General features: G+C 41.3%; 1 protein-coding gene across 12 annotated transcripts in view; it reads left to right on the forward strand.

Annotated features, from left to right (window-relative positions):
• The window catches only part of PCM1 (pericentriolar material 1), a 112,154-nt gene extending 92,499 nt beyond the window's left edge, over window positions 1-19,655 (forward strand). For all 12 annotated transcript variants that reach the window (XM_049866615.1, XM_049866619.1, XM_049866623.1 and 9 more), the window contains one exon: window positions 811-19,655. In XM_049866615.1, coding sequence (XP_049722572.1) covers window positions 811-836 — 26 coding nt within the window. In that variant the 3' untranslated portion in view covers window positions 837-19,655. The remainder of the gene's footprint in view (window positions 1-810) is intronic.
• Window positions 19,656-20,091: the final 436 nt, after the last annotated feature.

Raw genomic sequence — 20,091 nt, forward strand, 5'->3', positions numbered from 1 at the left:
TCAGTGTTATTATCTTTGGTTTTCCTGTTTGTTACTTTTGTTATGTTAAATGTATACCCTTTTCTAGTTCCATCGACTCTGATCATTATCTGCCACCCTCCTTCCCCCACCTCCTGCCAGCTGTGTTGAGTTTCATTTATCCCCTTACGTTATTAACGTTGGTAAAGTCCACACAGAGTTCTGCTTTTACTTTTGTCCTGCCAGCTGTGTTCGGTTTTATTTATTCCCTTATGTTATTACGGTTGGTAAAGTCCACACACAGTTCTGCTTTTACTTTTGTGGCTATAGTACAAGCGTATCATGGTATTCCTCTGAGGATAAGGCCATTCACTGCAGCCAAAGGAGAGTCCCAGCTTCTTTTTTGAGTTGGAACCAACTCGATGGCAAATGGAAAATGTTTCTTGCCTCAAGCCAGAATGATCTTGTTTTTGTTATTTTCCATCAATTGCTTTAAGATCATATGTGATTTTTTTGTTTGTTTTTGTTTTTCCTCCCTTCTCTTAGTTGGTCCGGGTTTACTCATTTTTATAGTTATTTTCTTATTTCTTTACCAATGGGATTTTTGTGTAGGGACAGGAGATATATTGCACGGTCTGATATCTTGAAACAGAAACCTTCACTTGTTCCTTTTAAACTGTTACTGTGTGTGATCTGGAAATTGTTTTAGCAGACTAAATTAGGATTTTCTTTGCAAGAACCTTATATTTAAAGTAAAAACTTTAATGGAAGAGAACCATATTAAATTCTAGTAGGTAATGTCTTACTTCAGTAAATACTTTATAAGGCCTTAATTACTATTCTGTTTTTCAGAAACAGTGGGAGCCCACAGTATATGAGATGTCTTCAGAAGCTTATCTAACTGTCTTCACATAGTCAATGCATATAGGAAAATGGCACTAAATAAACATCTGTTCTGATCTGTATAAAACTGTTAATTAGTTGGACACTGCATTTTTGATAGATGTACTAATTTCTGCCCATGGCAGGTTAAAACATCAGAAATTGAATTCTGTAGATTCAAGCCTTGAAACACATTGTGTTTTTCTTTCATTTGCTTTTTTTTCTCTTCTTCCTTGTCTTAATCTTTTTACCTCCGTTGTGATGTTTGGTAACGTTAAATTTAAAATGTAGTTTTAAATAAAGTTTGGACTTGTCCGTAAAGTATCTTTTTGGGAAGTTCTATACAGCAAGTATTCTATACAGCAAGTCACTGTTGTGTGTAATGAGGGTGTTCAGAGAAGAGCAGTGGTAAAGAGTCAGGAGTGAGAGATATTTCCTATTTATTATAAAGCCCAGCCACTGACCTTTTTCCTTAGGCCAGGCTTCCAGCTAATGCCAGTGCTGCTGCTGTCAGGCCTGCTGTTCTTTTCAACATCTGCATGTCCTATTCCTGTGCAAGAATAGGGCAGGTGATAAAGGTATCCAGGATGTCTCTGAGGTTATTGTAGAATATATATATATATAAAAACTCTATTTAGATTGGGTAAAAAGTTTCCAGTACATGTCCATAGTACCTAGAACTTAAATAATTGCTAGATAAATATTAATATTTTCCAGAATTTCATTTCCTATGTCGCTTTAGACTTAAAAAAGAAAAAAAAGCTTTATATAATTAGTAAGCATTTCTGCATAGACAAGTAACATTGTGGATAATTTTAAATGAAAAATCAAATTCTTTCAAGTAGGGATTAACAGAACTAAATTTATATACCAGAGCAGTAAGGTTCTGTATTCCTTCAGGCAAACTTTTCCCTTTTAAGATGATAATTTAAGACCAAAGCACAGCAGCTGCTTCTCGACTAGTAAGCGAGAGCAGGTTTACAGATGATGTATTCAGTAAAGAGAGTCTACCTGACTTCTTCCTCACGAAGTAGATCAGCTTTTAAAAGGTGGTTTACACCCCACACTTGCCATATACTCACTCAGTAAGGCTCCATAGACCCGGTTACTAGATCAACCTTATGGATTCCTCCTTGAATAAAATATAAAGAATTAGTTACAAGTCTTTTAAATTTGGTTACAATTAACTGAAATACCCCATAGGAAAAGAATGTGGTTAGTATTCCCTTAAAATACTTACTCGATACCTCTGTGTGAAACTATGGCCAGTCAGGAATATTAAATGAAGATTTCCCTAGGAGGACATTTACTAAAAAATATCACTAGTTAATTTAAATTAGGTAAGACATACCTCCAGATTTAATAAAACCTCTTCAGAAAATAACCATTCCAAAATCAAGAATTCTTATCCAGTTGGCCTTACTTCAGGGAAGTTGAAACAGTAGGTTGCATTGTTATGTGTCCCCAGATTCTGTATTAGTTTTCTAGACTCTAAGGAGGAAAAAGGGGAAAGCTTCATTTTGGCACTCAAGCCAAGCCTTACAAATATTGTGGCCGTCTCTCTCTGCATGCGTATTAAAGGTAGATACGGTGGAAGACTTGTACGTACATCTTAGTTGTACATCTTAGTCATCAGTGTCTTATCTATGAGCCTTATCAGAATTGCTTATTTGACTTGTTACAGCTGCTGTTATCTAGTCTCGTCTTTTCCTTTTTCAGCAGATAATTTTCTTTTAAAATGCCTATGACTTGGGTGCAGATAACTTGTTTAATATGTTTTCCCTAGTAATTAATTGCTAAAACTGTCAGGCGTTAAATGTTCTTGTTTGCCTTTATTTTTTTTTTAAGTTAAAAATTTGGTTAGAGGTAAAGGGAGAAACGGTCAAAATGAGTGAGAGAGAACCCTGAGCAGGTGAGACCATGCCTGACTGGAGCTATCCAGGCTGCGGCTGCGCTCTTCGTATTTTGTAAACATTGACCTTGGACAAACTGCTTTTTCACTGTTAATAAATGTATACCCTGCGTATAAGCCTGAATTGCATTTTCATTTAAATTGACATGTGCAGTCATACTTTAGAATTTATTCCAGAATCGTGGCTTTATTTGACAGTTAAAAAAAAAAAATCAAGACATGAAAAATGATATGTTAACTAGCCAGAGAGATTTATTAAACTGGAGATCATTTTTTGTATAGTACATAGATGCTCTGATCAATTGTGGTTATAATCCCATTTGGGAATTGGTTCTCTTCGTTTTGTTAGTGAGGCAGGATTAGTGTAGGGTGTGTCTTAAATCAATCTTTTTTGAGAAATAAAAGCAGATGAAGCAAGCAAGTAAGCACAAACTAGGGGAAGATAAAAGCCACGTGATTGCCAAGGAATTTAGGAATAGAAGCTGGAAGGAAACAAGGACCTTCCCCCAGAGCAGACATAGGGAGAGAGAGCAGCTTCCTGTAGGGTCAGGACCCTGAATTTGGACTCTGGCCTCCTAAACTGTGAGGAAATAAATTTCTGTGGGTTAAAGCCACCCACTTGTGGTAGTTCTGCTATAGTAGCACTAGGTACCCAAGGCACACCCCATCCTCTGAATAAGGCCGGACCTACCAGTAGCCACATCCTCGGTATAAACGTAACAGTGAAAAGTAGCCTGCGTCCCGGGCACTGCGAGAAAACTGCCTGTCTTCATCCTTGGTGGGAGGAACGTTCCTGAGGGTACGGAACCACATCCTGGCCCTGAATACAGTTACAGTTCTCCTCTGTCCTATAGGGCTGCTGCGAGTCAGCATCAGCTCAACTGCACACAACAGTAAGGTCACAAAAGCCTGGAGACAAGAGTTTAAAGTGGTCATGGCTTCAGGCCCTGGCAGAAGTAAATCCCTTCCTCTCGGAAAGGTGACGATGCAGCCCAGGCCTCAAAGAACCTCCACAGATAAGATACCATGAAAACAGGCCTGGCTGCTAACCGGAGGGTCAGCGGTTCAAGCCCACCAGCCACTCTGGGGTAGAAAGGTTGGCAGCCCACTTCCTTAGAGATTGCAGCCTTGGAAATCCCATGGGGCAAGTTGACTGCATCCTGTGGGGTTGCCAGGAGTTGAAATCAACTCGACGGCAGTGGGTTTTTTTTTTTTTTTTTGGTCAAAAAATACACGAGGAAACAAGGCATCACAAACTTGATCTAGCAGAAACAATAGAATCTGGCCTGAAAAGCTTCACATACCTCAGTTATCGAACTCAGAATATGTTTAATAAGGTAAAAAACTTGAAATATGAGTAAAGGTCAATAGTCTATAAAAAAAAAATTTGACCAAGCTGATCTGTAGACGAGTCAAATAGATACAACAAATGAAATGAGAAACTATGAAAGGCTTTAACAGCGGATTCAACCCGTCTGAACAGTTACTGGCGTAATGGTTAAGTGCTCCAGCTGCTAACCGTAGGTCAGCGGTTCAGATCCACCAGGGGCTCCTTGGACTGAGGGGCAGTTCTACTCTGACCTGTAGGGTCGCTATGAGTCGGAATCGACTCCACGGCAGCAGATTTGGTTTTTGGTTATGGAATAGTTACTTAACAAGAAAATAGAGCTGAGGAACTTAACAAAGTATGAGAGAGGTTGAGACTCAGAAAATAGAAGGCGGCCCAACATCTAGTTAGAGTTCCAAAAGGAAAAGAGAAAGAGACTGGGCGGAGGCAGCATCTGAGATGACAGCTAAGAATTTCCAGAACTGATGAAAAACAGTCACAGTTAGCAAGTCTAACACATTGTAAACAGGGAAGACAATTTCGTATCCAGAGAAATGATTGAAACTTTAGCGCTCCAAGGCCAAAATCCTAAAAGCAGTCAGGATGACATGACTCGCTATCATCAGATGGGTAATAATTAGACGAACAGCCGGCTTCTCGGCACTTCACATTCAGAGAGAAAACTGTTCAAGATAGAACTATATACCCAGCAGAAGTTTCTTTCAAAATTTTAAACAAAATCTGAAGTTTTTATCAAAAGACCTAAAGAAATTTTTTACTACCAGAAAGAAAATGATCTCAGAAGGTCTAATTTGCAAGAAGGAATGAGTTAATAATATAATAAATATGCTTATAGATCTGAACATTAACTGTGTACAACAATATTGATGTCTTCTGGGGTTAAAGTACAGCTCAAACGCAAGGTGACAGTAAGTTGGTAGGTAAATTACAGTGTTCTAAGGTCCTTGTATTCTTAAAACTGTAGACTTTGGTAAAGTAAAGGAGCATGTTGCCGTGTGTAGGTTAATCACTAAAGAACAGGAATGAGGCTGTCTTTCAAACTTGTAAAGGAAAAAAAGGAATTTAAAAAACATGTCTACGAAGTTAAGAATGCAAAAAATAAAAAGGGCAGAATAATTAGAAGGCAGTAGAAATAGGTTTAAGATAGGAGAATGAGATTTCAGTATGGTAACTGTAAATGGACTAGGTGCTACAGTAAAAGGCGAAGAGTGTTGGATTTGATACTTTAAAAATAAGGCCTTGTGCACTTTTAAGAAACATCTAAAATACTGTAAAGTTGAAACTAAAGGGATGTAAAAAGGCCAGGTAAATACTAGCCCTTCAAAACAAAACATCTGGGAAGTGGTGAATAGCACACAGAAGTTTAAAGAAATTACAATGGAAATCTCTTGAATTCACCAAAATGCTGTAACAAGTATATACACCTAAAAGGTAATGTCAAAATATATAAAGCAAAACTTGATCAAACTATGAGGAAAAAGTAAAATGGATCAGGTCATCTGCTGATGGACATTTAGGTTGTTCCCACCTTCTGGCTGTTGTGAAAAGTGCTGCAGTGAACATGAGCGTACAGGTATTAGACTGTGTTCCTATTCTCAAGTCTTCCTGCTCTAACAGAAATACCACAAGTGGGTGTTTTAACAAACAGAAATTTGTTTTCTCCCAGTCTAGGCTAGAAGTCTGAATTCAGGGTGCTGGCTTTAGGGGAAGGCTGTCTGTGGACTCTTGGGGACAGACCTTAGCTCTCAGCTTTTGTTCCTAGGTTCCTTGGCCATGTTCGTGTGGCATCTATCTGTCCCCATCTGTGCTTGCCTGCTTCGGTGCCTAATCTACTTCTTTTATATCTCAAAAGTGATTGGCTGAAGACACACTACGCTGATACGGCCTCGTTAACATAACAAGGAAATCCTCTTCCCAAATGGGATTACATCCACAGGTGTAGGGGTTAGGGTTTACAACACGTATTTTGGGGGACGTAATTTGATCCATGGAAACCCCGGTGGCATAATGGTTAAGAGCTACAGCTTCTAACCAAACTGTCTGCAGTTCGAATCCACCAGGTGCTCCTTGGAAACTCTGTGGGGCAGTTCTACTCTGTCCTATAGGGTTGCTATGAGTCGGAATCGACTCAACGGCAACGGGCTTTGTTTTTTGGGTTTAATTCAATCCATAACAGGTATACCTAGGAGTGAACTTGCTGGGTCACAGTTTTAGTAATCTGGTTTTTTCTCATCACAGGTGAATCCTGAAACCATCTTTGTCTCTCATCTTTCAGCTGTGAAGCAGCTGGTCTGTGCTCAGGGGCTGGTGGTTTGCTGGTTCTTCTAAGTCCAGTGCATCATTCTCATATAATTCATTTTTATGCATAAAAACACAAATCCATAACTCATGTTGCTTCTGTGTAGTGCAGTGAATTACTTAATATGGCCCTTCTGGCTGTAGTCTTTGTGACTCCCACCAAATGACTGAGTGGGACTATGTAAATGAGGTGCTTTTGTTCTACCAAGGGGATTGGATAGTTTGCTGAAAATGTAGGTAAGGTACATAAAAAAAGGTACATGGCACCATGCAAATAAGGTGTATGGAGCCCTAGCGAGGGGATTGGTCAGTTTTGCCATCCGCTAAGCTTCAAAGGGAGACATGGAGGGCGAGAGAAGAGCTGTAACTCGGGAGACAGCCAGAGGCGGCAGCACCATGCCAGTCCCTTAGGTGGGGCGTGCCAGCCCACGGAGCTAAGAGTTGTAACACCTGCCCCAGAAGGTTCCAGCAGGGCCCAGGGCGAGAAGCTGTCCTGAGGGAGAAACTGCGTCCTGAGCTGATCCTGTTACTTCCAGGATGATCCTGATCCCAGGTTCTGCCCTATTACTTCCCCAATAAGCCACTTGACTGTAAGTACCGCCATGAGCTCTGGGAGAGGCTGCAGCGAATTAAGGAACCCAAAGACGGGAGGGAGGGTAGTGAGCGGAGGCGGAGGAGCTGATGTTAGAGACGATGGAGTGGGACAGCAGCTTGGAAAAGTTGGATGTTTGGGACATCTTTAACCTCTGCCTCATAGGAACCAGCTTTGTGCTGATTCTTAAAAAGATTATTCATTTATTCTGATTAGTTACCAATCCCATTCCTTTTCACTCCCAACCCCAAAGGGCAGAGGGAAAAAGGAAGACAACCCTCATTCAGCCAAAGGACATACTTGTACTACCATATTTTTACGCAAATGATGTGCGTTATATGCTTTCTGCCAAGTGTGACCTTCCTCCCCTCCCCTCCAGGTATTTTTCTAAGTGCACTATGCTGGTTTTTTTTTTTTACATGTTACTGTAAAACAAAACAGTGTGCCTACGAAAATACCTGGGGTGGGGCAGGCATGGTTGGCAAAGAAAAACTTACACAACACATGAGTTTTTTTGTGTAAAAATATATTCTTAACTTCTTCACAGATGTCTTTGACTTGAGCCCTTGTTTCTAGCCCAGTGTTCCTCTTCTAAGAAAGCTAATAGACTTCTCTAAGAGCTCAAAAATGATTGTAACAGGAGTAACCGAGGCCAGAACCAAAAGAATTCTGTCCTGCTGCAAATAGCTGCAAAGTCTAGCTTCAAGCTCTTGGATCAACACCATGACCTCTAGAAGCCTTGAGGCAATGATTTAACAAATCATCTGCGCTTATAGTAACTTCCTCCTGTGACCCAGTACGTAGTCACTGGAAAGGGAGTGTGTGTGGCCAGTTGTGGAGGCCATGAGGAAGAAAATGGAAAGGAGGATTGCTTCATGTCTTCAGATCCAGGAGGGTGGGGACCTTGCCTTGTCTTTTCTGCTCACCACTGTATCACCAATACCTGGCAGACCACCTGTATTTTTTAATGTGCTCCCAATATGTATATAAATAACTTTCACCTAAAGCACCATCAAGTAAATTTGTGCTTTAGGTGAAAGTTTGCAGTGCAAATTAGTTTCTCATTCAAAAATTTAAATACGAATCGCGACTCTGGTTGCAACCCCCACAATGTATCAGCACTCTCCCCCTTTTCCTTCATACCCTGGGTTTTCCATGTCCATCTAGTTCTCCTGTCCCTTCCTGCCTTCTCATCTTCCCTTTTGGGCAGGTGTTGCCCATTTGGTCTCATATACTTGATCAAACTAAGCAGCACGCTCCTCATGTGTGTTAGTTTGTAGGCCTGTCTAATCTTTGGCTGAAAAGATGGATTCAGGAGTGGCTTCAGTTCTAAGTTAAGAAGGTGTCCAGGGGCTTAGTCCTGGGGGTTTCTCCAGTCTCTGTCAGACCAGTAAGTCTGGTCTTTTTTTGTGAATTTGAATTTTATTCCATGTTTTTCTCCCACTCTATCCGGGACCCTCTATCGTGATCCCTGTCAGAGCGGTCAGTGGTGGTAGTTGGGCACCATCAAGTCCTGGGCTCAGACTGGTGGAGGCTGCGGTTCTTGTGGTCCATTAGTTTTTAGGACTAATATTTTCCTTGTGTCTTTGGTATTCTTCATTCTCTTTTGCTTTGCACAGAATGGGACCAATAGAGGTCTCTTAGAAGGTCGCTGTCAAGATTTTAAGATCCCAGACTCGACTCACCAAAGTAGAACCTAGAACATTTTCTTTATGAACTATGTTATGCCAATTGACCGAGATGTCCCCCAAGACCACGGTCCCCAGCCCTCAGCCCCGGTAACTGTCCCTCAAGATGTCTGGATGTGTTCAGGAAACTTCTATGACTTTGCCTTGGTCAAATTGTGCTGATTTCTCCTATATTGTGTGTTGTCTTTCCCTTCAGCAAAGTTAAGCTCCCAATATATTTTTTAACAGCCCTATTGTGGTATAATTGACATTTAAACTGTACTTTAAAGTTTGGAATTTGGTAAGTTTTGATGCATGTATATAACTGTGAAATCACGATGACAATGAAGATAACAAACATATTCATCATCCCAGAGTTCCCTGCTGTCCCTTCGTAATCCCTCCCTTCTACTGGAACCTGTCTCAAGGGAAGCACCGATTTGCTTTTGTCACTATAGATTACTTTCCGTGTTCTAGAAATTCATACAAGTGCAGCATAGAGGCTGTATTCTTTGTTGTCTGGCTTCTTTTCACTCAGCATAATTATTTTGAGATTCACCCATAGTTCACACTTTGTATTGCTGGGTGGTAGTCCGTTGTATGAATATAGTGCGCTTTGTTTATCCAAAGTGCACTGTATCTATTCACAACACACAAATGATGGGCATTCGTGTGTTTTCCAGTTTTAGGCTATAGCAAGTGTAGAGAAAAGACTTTCCAACTCTATTAAAGTAAAATCAAAGAGATTTTACTTTATTTGAAGCCAATGTATCATTTGAACGGGGGTGGTGAAAACCACAGAGTCTGAAGCTTACGGATCCCAGGGAGAGGGTGCAAATCCCACATAGTTTTAGTGTTGTAGGAAGAGCTACAAAGCACAATATCCTGATTGGTTTACAGCAATTAAGGTTAATAAACGGCAGGACAAAGCAAAGTGTGATTTTTAATATTATTGGTTATGTTAACACAGCTGGAATACATTGATTGGCTAAAGGACCTAATTGGAAGGTATGTGGTCGTGGAGGGGTCTCATGACTGTCACAAAACAATGGCATGATGATGACATGAAGGATACTGTCAGGCACAGGTTGTTAAACATTACCTTGCTCAAAGCATATAAGCTACGGCTGCTAACCCAAGGGTCTGCAATTCAGATCCACTAGGCGCTCCTTGGAAACTCAATGGGGCAGTTCTGCTCTGTCCTATAGGGTCACTATGAGTCGAAATCGACTCGACGGCACTGGGTTTGGTTTTGTTTTTTTGTTTTTAAGAAGATTAATATAAGGAATTTCGTTACAGACCCCTGACCACAAAGAAAGCATTTCCTCAATGACAGGGTTGGTTCCTAAGCAACAGGGCTTGAATCTCTGTGAAAGGGTATAGTGAGTCTTAGTGTTAGTCCAGCCATTTTATTTTAAGCCAGGTGCCTCTTTTGTTTTTATATTCCACATCACAAGTAAAGCTACTATAAACATTTGTGTATAAGTCTTTGTATGGACGTATACTCTCATATCCTGTGGGTAAATACCTAGGAGTGAAATGGCTATATTACATGGTAAGTGTATGTTTATAAGAAATAGCCGATTTGTTTCCCCACACGGTTGTACTGTTTTATGTCACTGTTACATGTGGAGAGTTCCAGTTGCTCTACATCTTTGTCAGCACTTGGTATAATCAGTCTTTTTAATAGGTGTGTGGAAACCCTGGTGGCGTAGTGGCTAAGTGCTATGGCTGCTAACCAAAGGGTCAGCAGTTCAAATCCACCAGGCGCTCCTTGGAAACTCTATGGGGCAGTTTTACTCTGTCCTGTAGGGTCGCTATGAGTCAGAATTGACTCGATGGCACTAGCTTTGAGTTTTGTTTTGTTTTTAATAGGTGTGTAATAGTGTCTCCTTACAGTTTTGATAAGCATTTTCCTAATGACTAATGACGTCGAGCACCTCTTCATGGGCTTATTTGACATCCATATATCTACTTTGGTAAATTGTCTCAAATCTTTTGCCCAGTTTAGAAAATTGGTTTGTGTTCTTACTATTTTTTGGTACTGATATGTCTTCTTTGGTAAAAAAAAGCGTTCAAATATTTTGCCCATTTTTAATTAGGTTTTTGGATTTATTTCTGAGTTGTGAGAATCTTTTTAAATATATATGTATATATTCTGGGTACTAGTCCTCCACCAGATAAGGCTCTAAGGGATAATCAATTTACTTGCTTTAAAAAAAAAAAAAAAAACTTTTATTTTGTTGTTTAGAATATACACAGCAAAACAGACGTCAGTTCAACAGCTTCTACAGGTATAATTCTGTGACATTGATCACAGTCTTCGAGTTGTGCAACCATTCTCACGCTCCTTTTCTGAATTGTTCCTTCCCATTAGCAATAAACTCACTCCCCCCTAAGGTTCCTATATAATCTTTTGAGTTGCTGTTGTCTATTTGATCCCATATAGATCTTCGGCGAGCACAGTGCTTCCTAAGACAGACATTCTTTACTAGTTAAGCTAAACTATTGTTTGGTTTTAAGACTTCAGGGGATATTTTAGGTTTATGGTTGAAAGATTATCTCAGGACAATAGTCTCAGGGGTACATCCAGCCTCCATGGCTCCAGAAAGTCTGGAGTCTATGAGAACTTGAAATTCTGTTGTGTATTTTCTCCCTTTTGACCAGGATTCTCCTATGGAATCTTTGATCAAAATGTTTAGTAATGGCAACTGGACACCATCCAGTTCTTCTGGTCTCAGGGCAAAGAAGGCAGTTGTTCATAGAAGCAATTAGCGATACATTCCACGTCCTCTTCCTACTCCTGACTCTTTCCTCTCTTGTTCCAGGTGAACAGAGACCAATTGTTGTGCCTTAAAAGCTTACAAAGCTTGCAAGCTTTTAAGACCCCACACAGTACATAATGAACCAAGAGGTGTAGAACAGAAGTACTAAACACTTTATTAGGCCAATAACTGGGATGTCCCATGAAACCATGATCCTAAACCTCCAAACCAAGGAACCAGATCCCATGAGGTTTGGCTGTACATAAACAGCCTTAGCAGCTACTTTTTTTTTGGTCATTGTAAGTATGTCCATATTGTAGCGTACATCAAGACTTCATTTCTCTTACTGGCTGAGTAGTATGCCATTGTATGTATTTACCACATTTTGTTTACCCATTCATCTGTTGATGGGCGTTTAGGTTGCTTCCACCTTTTGGTTATTGTTAATAGTGCTGCAGTGGACATTGGTGTACAAGTCTCTGTTTGAGTCTTTGCTTTCAGGTCTTTTAGGTATATACCTAGGAGTGGGATTGCTAGGTCATATGGTAGTTATATTTTTAGTCTTTTGAGGAACCACCACACTGTTTTCCACAACGACTGTACCATTTTGCATCCCACCAACAATGGATGGGGGTTACAATTTCCTCATGTCCTTGCCAACTTTTTTTTTTTTAGCTTATAGCTTCTAGTGGCCACCCTCATTCCTTGGCTGTTTGCCCACTTATTCCATCTTCAAAAACAAACACTGCATCTCCCTCTGACCCTTTTTCAGCAGTCACATCTCCCTCTGACCACAGCCAGGAAAGTTTCTCCCCTCTCCGTAAGAATAGGTTGTCTTCCACCCTCCCCACAATCCAAAAATTGTCTCTTTGCCACAAAATCCTTAACTTAATCACATCTGCAAAGTCTCTCTTGCCATGTAAGGTAACATCAGGTTCTGGGGATTAGGACATGAACATCTTTGGGGCGGGGGGAGGAGGGTTGGTCATTATTCTTCCACCACAATCCCTACATACCTTATGTTTTTTGATGTTGTTGCCAGTGCCATTGTTTTGAATTTCAATTTCTGATTATTTGCTGCTAGGCGATAGAAATATAATTGGTTTTGTATATTGATTGTCTATCCTGTAACCTTGCTAAGCTCACATACTAGTCTAGTGATTTTTGGTTTGTCTGTCTGTATGCTCTGTAGGGTTTTCTACATAGATGATCATGTCATGTCTAAGTGAAGACACTTTTACATTGTCTTTTCCCACCTGGCTGCCTTGGGTTTCCCCCCTTGCCTGAATGCACTGGCTAAAGGCTAGAACAACCAGGGCAATGAATAAAAAGTGGTAAGAGTGGGTATCTATCCTTTGTTTCCAATTTTGGGGGAAAAGTGTTTGTTTAATCATAAAGTATGATATTAACCTTATGGTTTTCATAACCATAACCTATGGCTCTACATCAGGTTTAGGTGTTTTTAATATCTTCCATATTTCTATTAACATTTCAGTCTTTCCTCTAGTTTCTTGATCATTGGAGTATACTTACAGTAATGGTTCTAGTATTACTCCCTACTAATGCTATCATCTGTGACATTTCTGGTTGATTTCTATGGATTGATTTTTTCCTCCTCATTAAAACGCCGTATTTTCCTGCTGCTTCACATACCTCAAAATTTTTTATTGGATGCCAGACATTGTGAATTTTACTTATTGGATGCTAAGTATTTGTGTATCTCTATAAATATTCTTGTGCTTTGTTCTGGGTGCAGTTGGGGTACTTGGAAATAATTCAGTCCTTTCAGATCTTGCTTTTAAACTTTGTTAGGCAGGACCAGAGCAGGGTTTAGTCCCACTACTGGGGCAAAGGTCCACTAAGTACTCTACCTGATGCCCCATGAATTACGGAGTTTTCCACTCTGGCTGGTGGGAAGAGAAAGTATTTCCAGCCCAGTGTGAATTCTGAGACTTATTAACTCTAATCTTTTGAGTGCCTCTTCTCCCAGCCTCAGGTGATTTTTTCACGTTCATGCACTGAGCACTAAGCTCTAAGCATGAGGGAAACCCTCTGCAGACCTCCTAGTTCTTTCAGTGCAGTGCTCTCTTCTCCAGTACCCTTCCCTGTGAACTCGAGCTGCCAAGCCTCTCAGGCTCCCAGCCCATCTCTTCAGCTGAGGTCTGTATCCAGGCACTACCTGGATTCCCCCTCTCTACTCCATGGCATGCAAACCCTCCAGGCAGTAAGCTGGGGCAGTCATAGGGCTCACCTTGTTTGTTTCTCAGATGCCTGGTCACAAGAGTCTTAAAAATCTGTTTCATCTATTTTCTCTGGTATTCCTATCGTATCAGGTGGGATGGTGAATCTGGTTCCTGCTGTTCTGTCTTGCCTGGAAGCAGAAGCTTTGATGACCTCCTTTGATGGCCAATATGTTGTTGAATAAGTAAATGTGAGTTTGCAGAGTTCACTTCTTCACTGAGTTGCAGGAAGTAGGAGGGATAAAGAGAAGGGTGCCAGAACTTGTTTATACTTACAATAAAATTATAATTATGATACAGTTGCTCCCTTGATACACTGTCATGAGAGCCTTCCAAGGAGAGCACATGGGAAATTATTTACAGAACCTAAGTCTTACCTTTATGAGTAAGACCACTCGGTCACTTCAGCCCAGTTTTATCTTGGAGCAGTAACTTCAGAGGAGGCATCGTGGCAGAACAGAGCAGAATCTTGTCTTATTCCTATGCTGAGGTAAGTTACCGTCCTCAGAGGCTTCTGGAATGCTATGACTCAACAACCAAGAGGGTGGGGTGAAGGTTAGGTAAGTTTAGATTGCCAAAATGATTTGATTTATGAAATGGTAATCATCGGTCCTTGGACACGTCTCCTGCCTACCTCTCTAGCCTCGTTTCCCTGCACTCTGCAACCTAACAGTTCTACAGACTGGTCATACTGTTTCCTGCCTGCACGCCTCCACGCACAGGCCTTTTCTCTGTGTGTAAAGCCCTGTATCCTTTCTTCTTCTGTTGAACTCCTACTCACCCTTTAAAACTTAGCACAAGCACCATCTCTTCTGGGGTAATTTTCTCTGATTGTGATTTCTCATCACTATGTTCACCCTGTGTAGACCTGTCATAGCCAGTCACACTGGGCGATTTGCTCTCCTAGCTGCCAGATGGGAAATTCTGTTCTTGATCTTATTGCTGGCAATGAGGGCCAGGGCCACCAAGAGTGGGTTTAAGCCCTGGTTGGGGAGGAGGGGGACAAAAACTGGGAGCCCTCAGAATATTGTCAAATATATTACTGGAAGATGAGCCACCTGGGTTGGAAGGCAACAGTGGACTCAAGCATGCTGGCGATCATGAGGGTTACATTTTTCTCTGTTGTTTTGTGGGTTCACCATGAGTCAGCACCAACTCTACAGCCACCACCACCGACTAACAAGCCAAGAAGTTCACCTGCCACAGTTTCACGGATGCTGGCGGACTCTTGGGTCTGAGGAAAGGACTTTATTACATAGCATACCATGCAGCATGAGCACATGTTCTCATTGGTTCCCCTTGAGTCCAGGTCCCGTGGAGGCAATGTGAAGGAGCCAAGTAGGGCTGTATCACAGCTGGGGAACCCCTGATCCTATAAGGGGGCTGCAATGCTGGCAAGCCTGTCCATGAGACAGGAGACAGAGCTGCACTCTGCCCCAGAGGGAGACATTATTGCTGTCTTCCAAGGTCGTTTGCTAGACAAGTATCCTTGAAAAGATGGTCTGGGACAAAAATTGTCACAAAACGTACAGAAGTACCAGAGAGAACTGCCCCAACACCCAACAGTTCCTCCTGTGGCACCTGCTCAAGAAACCCTGCTCTCCTGATATAAGGGGTTAGAAGTCTCCTAGAGAGAAAGATTGGATCTTGTGTGAGCTCACACCCTGCACAGACACTGCCATGTTTGGTCGTGCTCACCACCTTGGATGGTGTACAGGGCAGTGTGCAGAAGAATGGAGTCCAGGGCTGGCTTGCCATAGTTGTCATATAATGCCAGGCTGCTGAATATTTCACAAATTTGTATCAATGACCGTGGTGTTTTCAGTCACCTCATATGCATGCGAAAGCTGGATAATGAATAAGGAAGACTGAAGAATTGATGCCTTTGAGTTATAATGCTGGCGAACAATCTTGAATATACCAGAGGAATGAATAAATCTGCCTTAGAAGAAGTATAGCCAGAACGCTCCTGAGAGGCAAGGATGGCGAGATTTTGTCTCAGGTACCTTGGACGTGTTATCAGGAGGGACCAATCCCTGGAGAAGGATATCATGCTTGGTAGAAGGTCAACAAAAAAGAGGAGGACTCTCAATGAGAGTCTAACTAGAGGTTAGTCTCCAGTTAGTCTCTAGTTAGGTTAGTCTAGACTGAGGTTCTAACTGTGACTCCCCATAAGGTGAGCACTGTTTATACTGAGGGTAGTGAAAACAAGTGACCTATGGATAAGTACATTGTCACCAACTTCTTAAGCCCAAAGAGTTTCCAGTCCCTACAGAAATACATTATTCCCAGAGAACGAGTATAAGACTGCAAAAATGAGATCCGGACGCAACATGAGGACACGGGATACGCCAGCTTAAGTGTGGATCTCAAATGACACAACTGTTTTCAGTCCTATGTGAAAGGTTAAAAATCAGAGTGTCACAGCTAAGAGACTGATAGCTCGACAGAGCTGGCCCAAATTCTGGCTCTAATGTTCATGTGATTTTGAGCAAGTTACTTAACCTTACTCCCATGGGCAATTGGGATTTCAAGTATAACGAGTTTGTGGAGAAGAATAATAAGATAATACCTGCAAAGCATTTAGCACGAGACCTGGTACATACTAAATTCTGGATAAGTAGTAGTGTCAAACAAGTGAAAAGTCCCATCACATGGCAGATAGTAATCCACCCCATAGTTGCAGGTGTCAGGGTTGCCAAGAAAGACATAACTTACACACAGGCGTTAGGTGGAACAACACTTTACTCCCATAGTGAAGGGACGGAGCAAGATCAACTTCAACAGAGGGTGTCAGTCCTCCACCCACAGTCCTCCTGTACCCGCAACAGCCAACACAGGGAATGTCTGCACACACCTCTCTTGTGCTGCAGGGGAAGTTCCCTACTCCCGCCCCACTGGGAACTGATAAACAAGTGGGGTTGACCAGGTGCCAGAGAAATCAGACATGTAGTTAAACAATACCTGGGAAAGTTGGCATATGCTCAGGGCAACAGAGGAGGGGTGCGCTGATAGCACCAGCCACTATGGGATGGGTTTTGAATCAGGATGCCCCAGTAAGAGGGAGTCATCCCACAGTCATCCCGTCCATGAAGCCACAATCAGACTGAGGCTCTCACTGGTCTTTCAGTCCAAGGTTCACCTGTGGGTTATCAAGAAAGGCAGCAGGCTGTGCTCAGACTGTCCCCCTCTACAAGTAGCTGTTAAATTCTCTTGGAGCTACACGTGTGCAGGAACATAGGTATGATTCAGTCCTCCATTTTAAATCAGATTCCTTAAAACTAGGCTGGGGAGGAGTGGGGATTATAGCCCGTGGTTTGTATCCAAACTGGACCTTAATTTTGTCCCATATTCCTAACGATGTAGCCTCATTAATGTCCATGGATATTGAGTTTATTTGCCTCAAAATTAACACCACTCTCTAGAGGGAACCACTGTCAACATTTTGGCTAATATCCTCTTAAATCATCCCTTCATATTCTACATGTATAGTTAAGTACATGTATAAAATGTTACATAAATAAGCTTATACTGAATACCCTATTTTATAATATGCTCTTTCCCTCACTAAACAAGACTGTCTATAAAATTTTAATACCATTTGTTATTTCCTTGAGACCATTTGATTTGGACCTGAGAAATCATCTCAAACAACTGTTGTCTTGCTTCCTTATTATCATGTATATATTATTATATATATTGTATCCTTTATTAATATAAAGATTTTTTGGAAAAAATTAAATCGTTTTAACACAAATGCTATTCACTGTAGTTTTGTGGAAGCATCTCTGATCTGGGGGACATGCTGCCTTTGGACACCTGCAAACTGGGTTATACTGGATTGAGTTAAACGGATTAGTCATGTAAGATTGTGGCTAGTTAGTCGTAAGTTTAATAACCCCCTTACATAACCCTCGTTATTTAATTCAGATCGTTATGTTCAGCTCGTGTTTTTCCACAATAATCCCCCACACTCAATGCATACTACACACCCAGGGGGCATACATGGCTGACAAATGACACCACTTCCAATGACTGTTTACTGAGCGTTGTGAATACAGCTGACATACAAAAATGCCCTGGTTACACTCTTGCCCCGTTAGCATATAGTTCACAGTTAACTGTGAAACTTCCGCAAAAAAAAAACAAACTTGTTGCTGTCGAGTCCATTCTGACTCCCAGTGACCCTATAAGACAGAGTAGAACTGCCCCATAGGGTTTCCAAGGAGCAGCTGGTGGGTCTGAACTGGTGACCTTTTGGTTAGCAACCATAGCACGCCATAGCTCTTAACCACTTTGCCACCAGACCCCCTTGTTGTGAACATTAGAAAGGCTATTAAGTTCAACTAGCAGTTTTCATAAACAGATTCTGATTTCTGAGAAACACTTTCAATGACCATACTTAAAAAAATTCATCCTAATCTGAAGGACAAACTAAAAATCTATTCATCTAATAAATGATATTTATGAAAATTTTAATAATGGGTTCACCTCCCAATTTCTATGTCTTTGACCTGTTTACTTACTGTGAATTCACAGACTCCAGGGCTCCATTTTTAAAGTTAACTTCTTGGAGTTACTGGGAGGTACAGTAATTATGAAAAAGGGAAGAATTCTGTAAAAATGGTGTGGCAGGGGCATCTAACCTCCTCTAACTTCATGATGGGGAGAGAGAATCACCATAACCCAGAGCTGATTCCTAGGAGGCGGATGTCAGACACAGCTCCTCTCTCCAACCTCGGAAAGTGTTACAAAGCCCTTCAGCTCCAAAAATAAGTTCCTGGGGCAACCCACTCCGCCAGCAAGCCTCGGCCCAAAGGTGCTCAGCTTTCTTGCTCCGTGCATTGGTAAGCCTAGCTCCACTGACAAGCATCCAGAAGCACCCCACTCCATAGGAAGCCTCCTGCCTGAAGGCGCTCAGCTCTCTCCCTCTGTGGGTTGGCACACCCACTGTAGCTGCCTTACTCTGTGGGCAGAAAGTCCACTGTGCCATCTTGTGTTGTCTCTGGTGTTGCATCTCTCTCCCTCTGTGTCTCTTGGGTCTAGGAGGTTCTCAGTGCAGGGACCCTGGATCCAAAGGACACCCTTCACTCCCGTCTCTTCTTGGTGGTACTGAATATCCCCTCTGTCCACCTCTGAGATGACTAATTTTTCAGCCTAGTGGGATCACAAAACTGACCAATCCCCTTGTTAGGGTTCCATATACCTTATTTGCATGTTCCCATCCTCACAATTTGGCATGACTCAAAATGAGAAGAAACAGCTGCAAACATCCATAAATAATCAGAATATTGGAATGTATGAAGTACGACTCTAGGAAAACTGAAGTCATCAGAAATGAAATGGACACGTAGATTGATACCCTAGGCATTAACGACCTGAAATAGACCGGTAGTGGCCATTTTGCATTAAACAATCTCCGATCTACTGTGCTAAAAAATGCTGGCAATGACAAATTGAAGAGGATAGAACATTTCAAGATCTATCCTGACGTACAATGCTGTCAGTGATAGGGTAATATCCAGATGCCTGCAAGAAGACCAGTTAATATGACTATTATTCAAATTTACCATCAGCACTAATGCCAAAGATAAAGAAATTGAAGATTTTCATTAACTTATGCAGTCTGAAATTGATTAAACATGCAATAAAGATGCACTGATAATTACTGGTGATTGGAATGCAAACGCTGGAAACAAAGGATCAGAAGTTGGAAAATATGGCGTTGGTAATAGAAATGACGCTGGAGATCGATCACATGATAGAATTTTGCAAGACCAATGATTTATTCATTGTAAATACCTTTTTTCACTAACATAAATGGCAACTATACACGTGGACCTTGCCAGATGGAATACACAGAAATCAAATTGACTACATTTATGGAAAGCGATGATGGAGAAGGTCAATATCAGTCAGAACAAGGCCAGCGGGCAACTGTGGAACAGACCATCAAATGCTTATATGCAAGTTCAAGTTGAAGCTGAAGAAAATTAGAACAAGTCCACAAGAGCCAAAGTATGACCTCGAGTATATCCCTCCTGAATTTAGAGAACATCTCAAGAGTAGATATGATGCGTTGAACACTAATGACTGAAGACCAAATGAGTTGTGGATGACATCAAAGACATCATACATGAAACAAGCAAAAGGTCATTTAAAAGACAAAAAAGAAAGAAAAAACCAAAGTGAATGTCAGAAGAGACTCTGAAACTTGCTCTTGAAAGTGGAGTAGCTAAAGTGAATGGAAGAAATGATGATGTGAAAGAACTGAGCAGAAAGAACTGAAGAAAAAATTCAAACCTTGAATTGCAATACTGAAGGATTCTATGAACAAGATACAGAATGGCGCAAGAAGCATCAGAACAAGATGGAAGGAATACACAGAGTCACCGTACCAAAAAGAATCGGTCGATGTCCAGTCGTTTC

This window comes from Elephas maximus, chromosome 22 (genome assembly GCF_024166365.1).
Source record: "Elephas maximus indicus isolate mEleMax1 chromosome 22, mEleMax1 primary haplotype, whole genome shotgun sequence".
NCBI lineage: Eukaryota > Metazoa > Chordata > Mammalia > Proboscidea > Elephantidae > Elephas > Elephas maximus.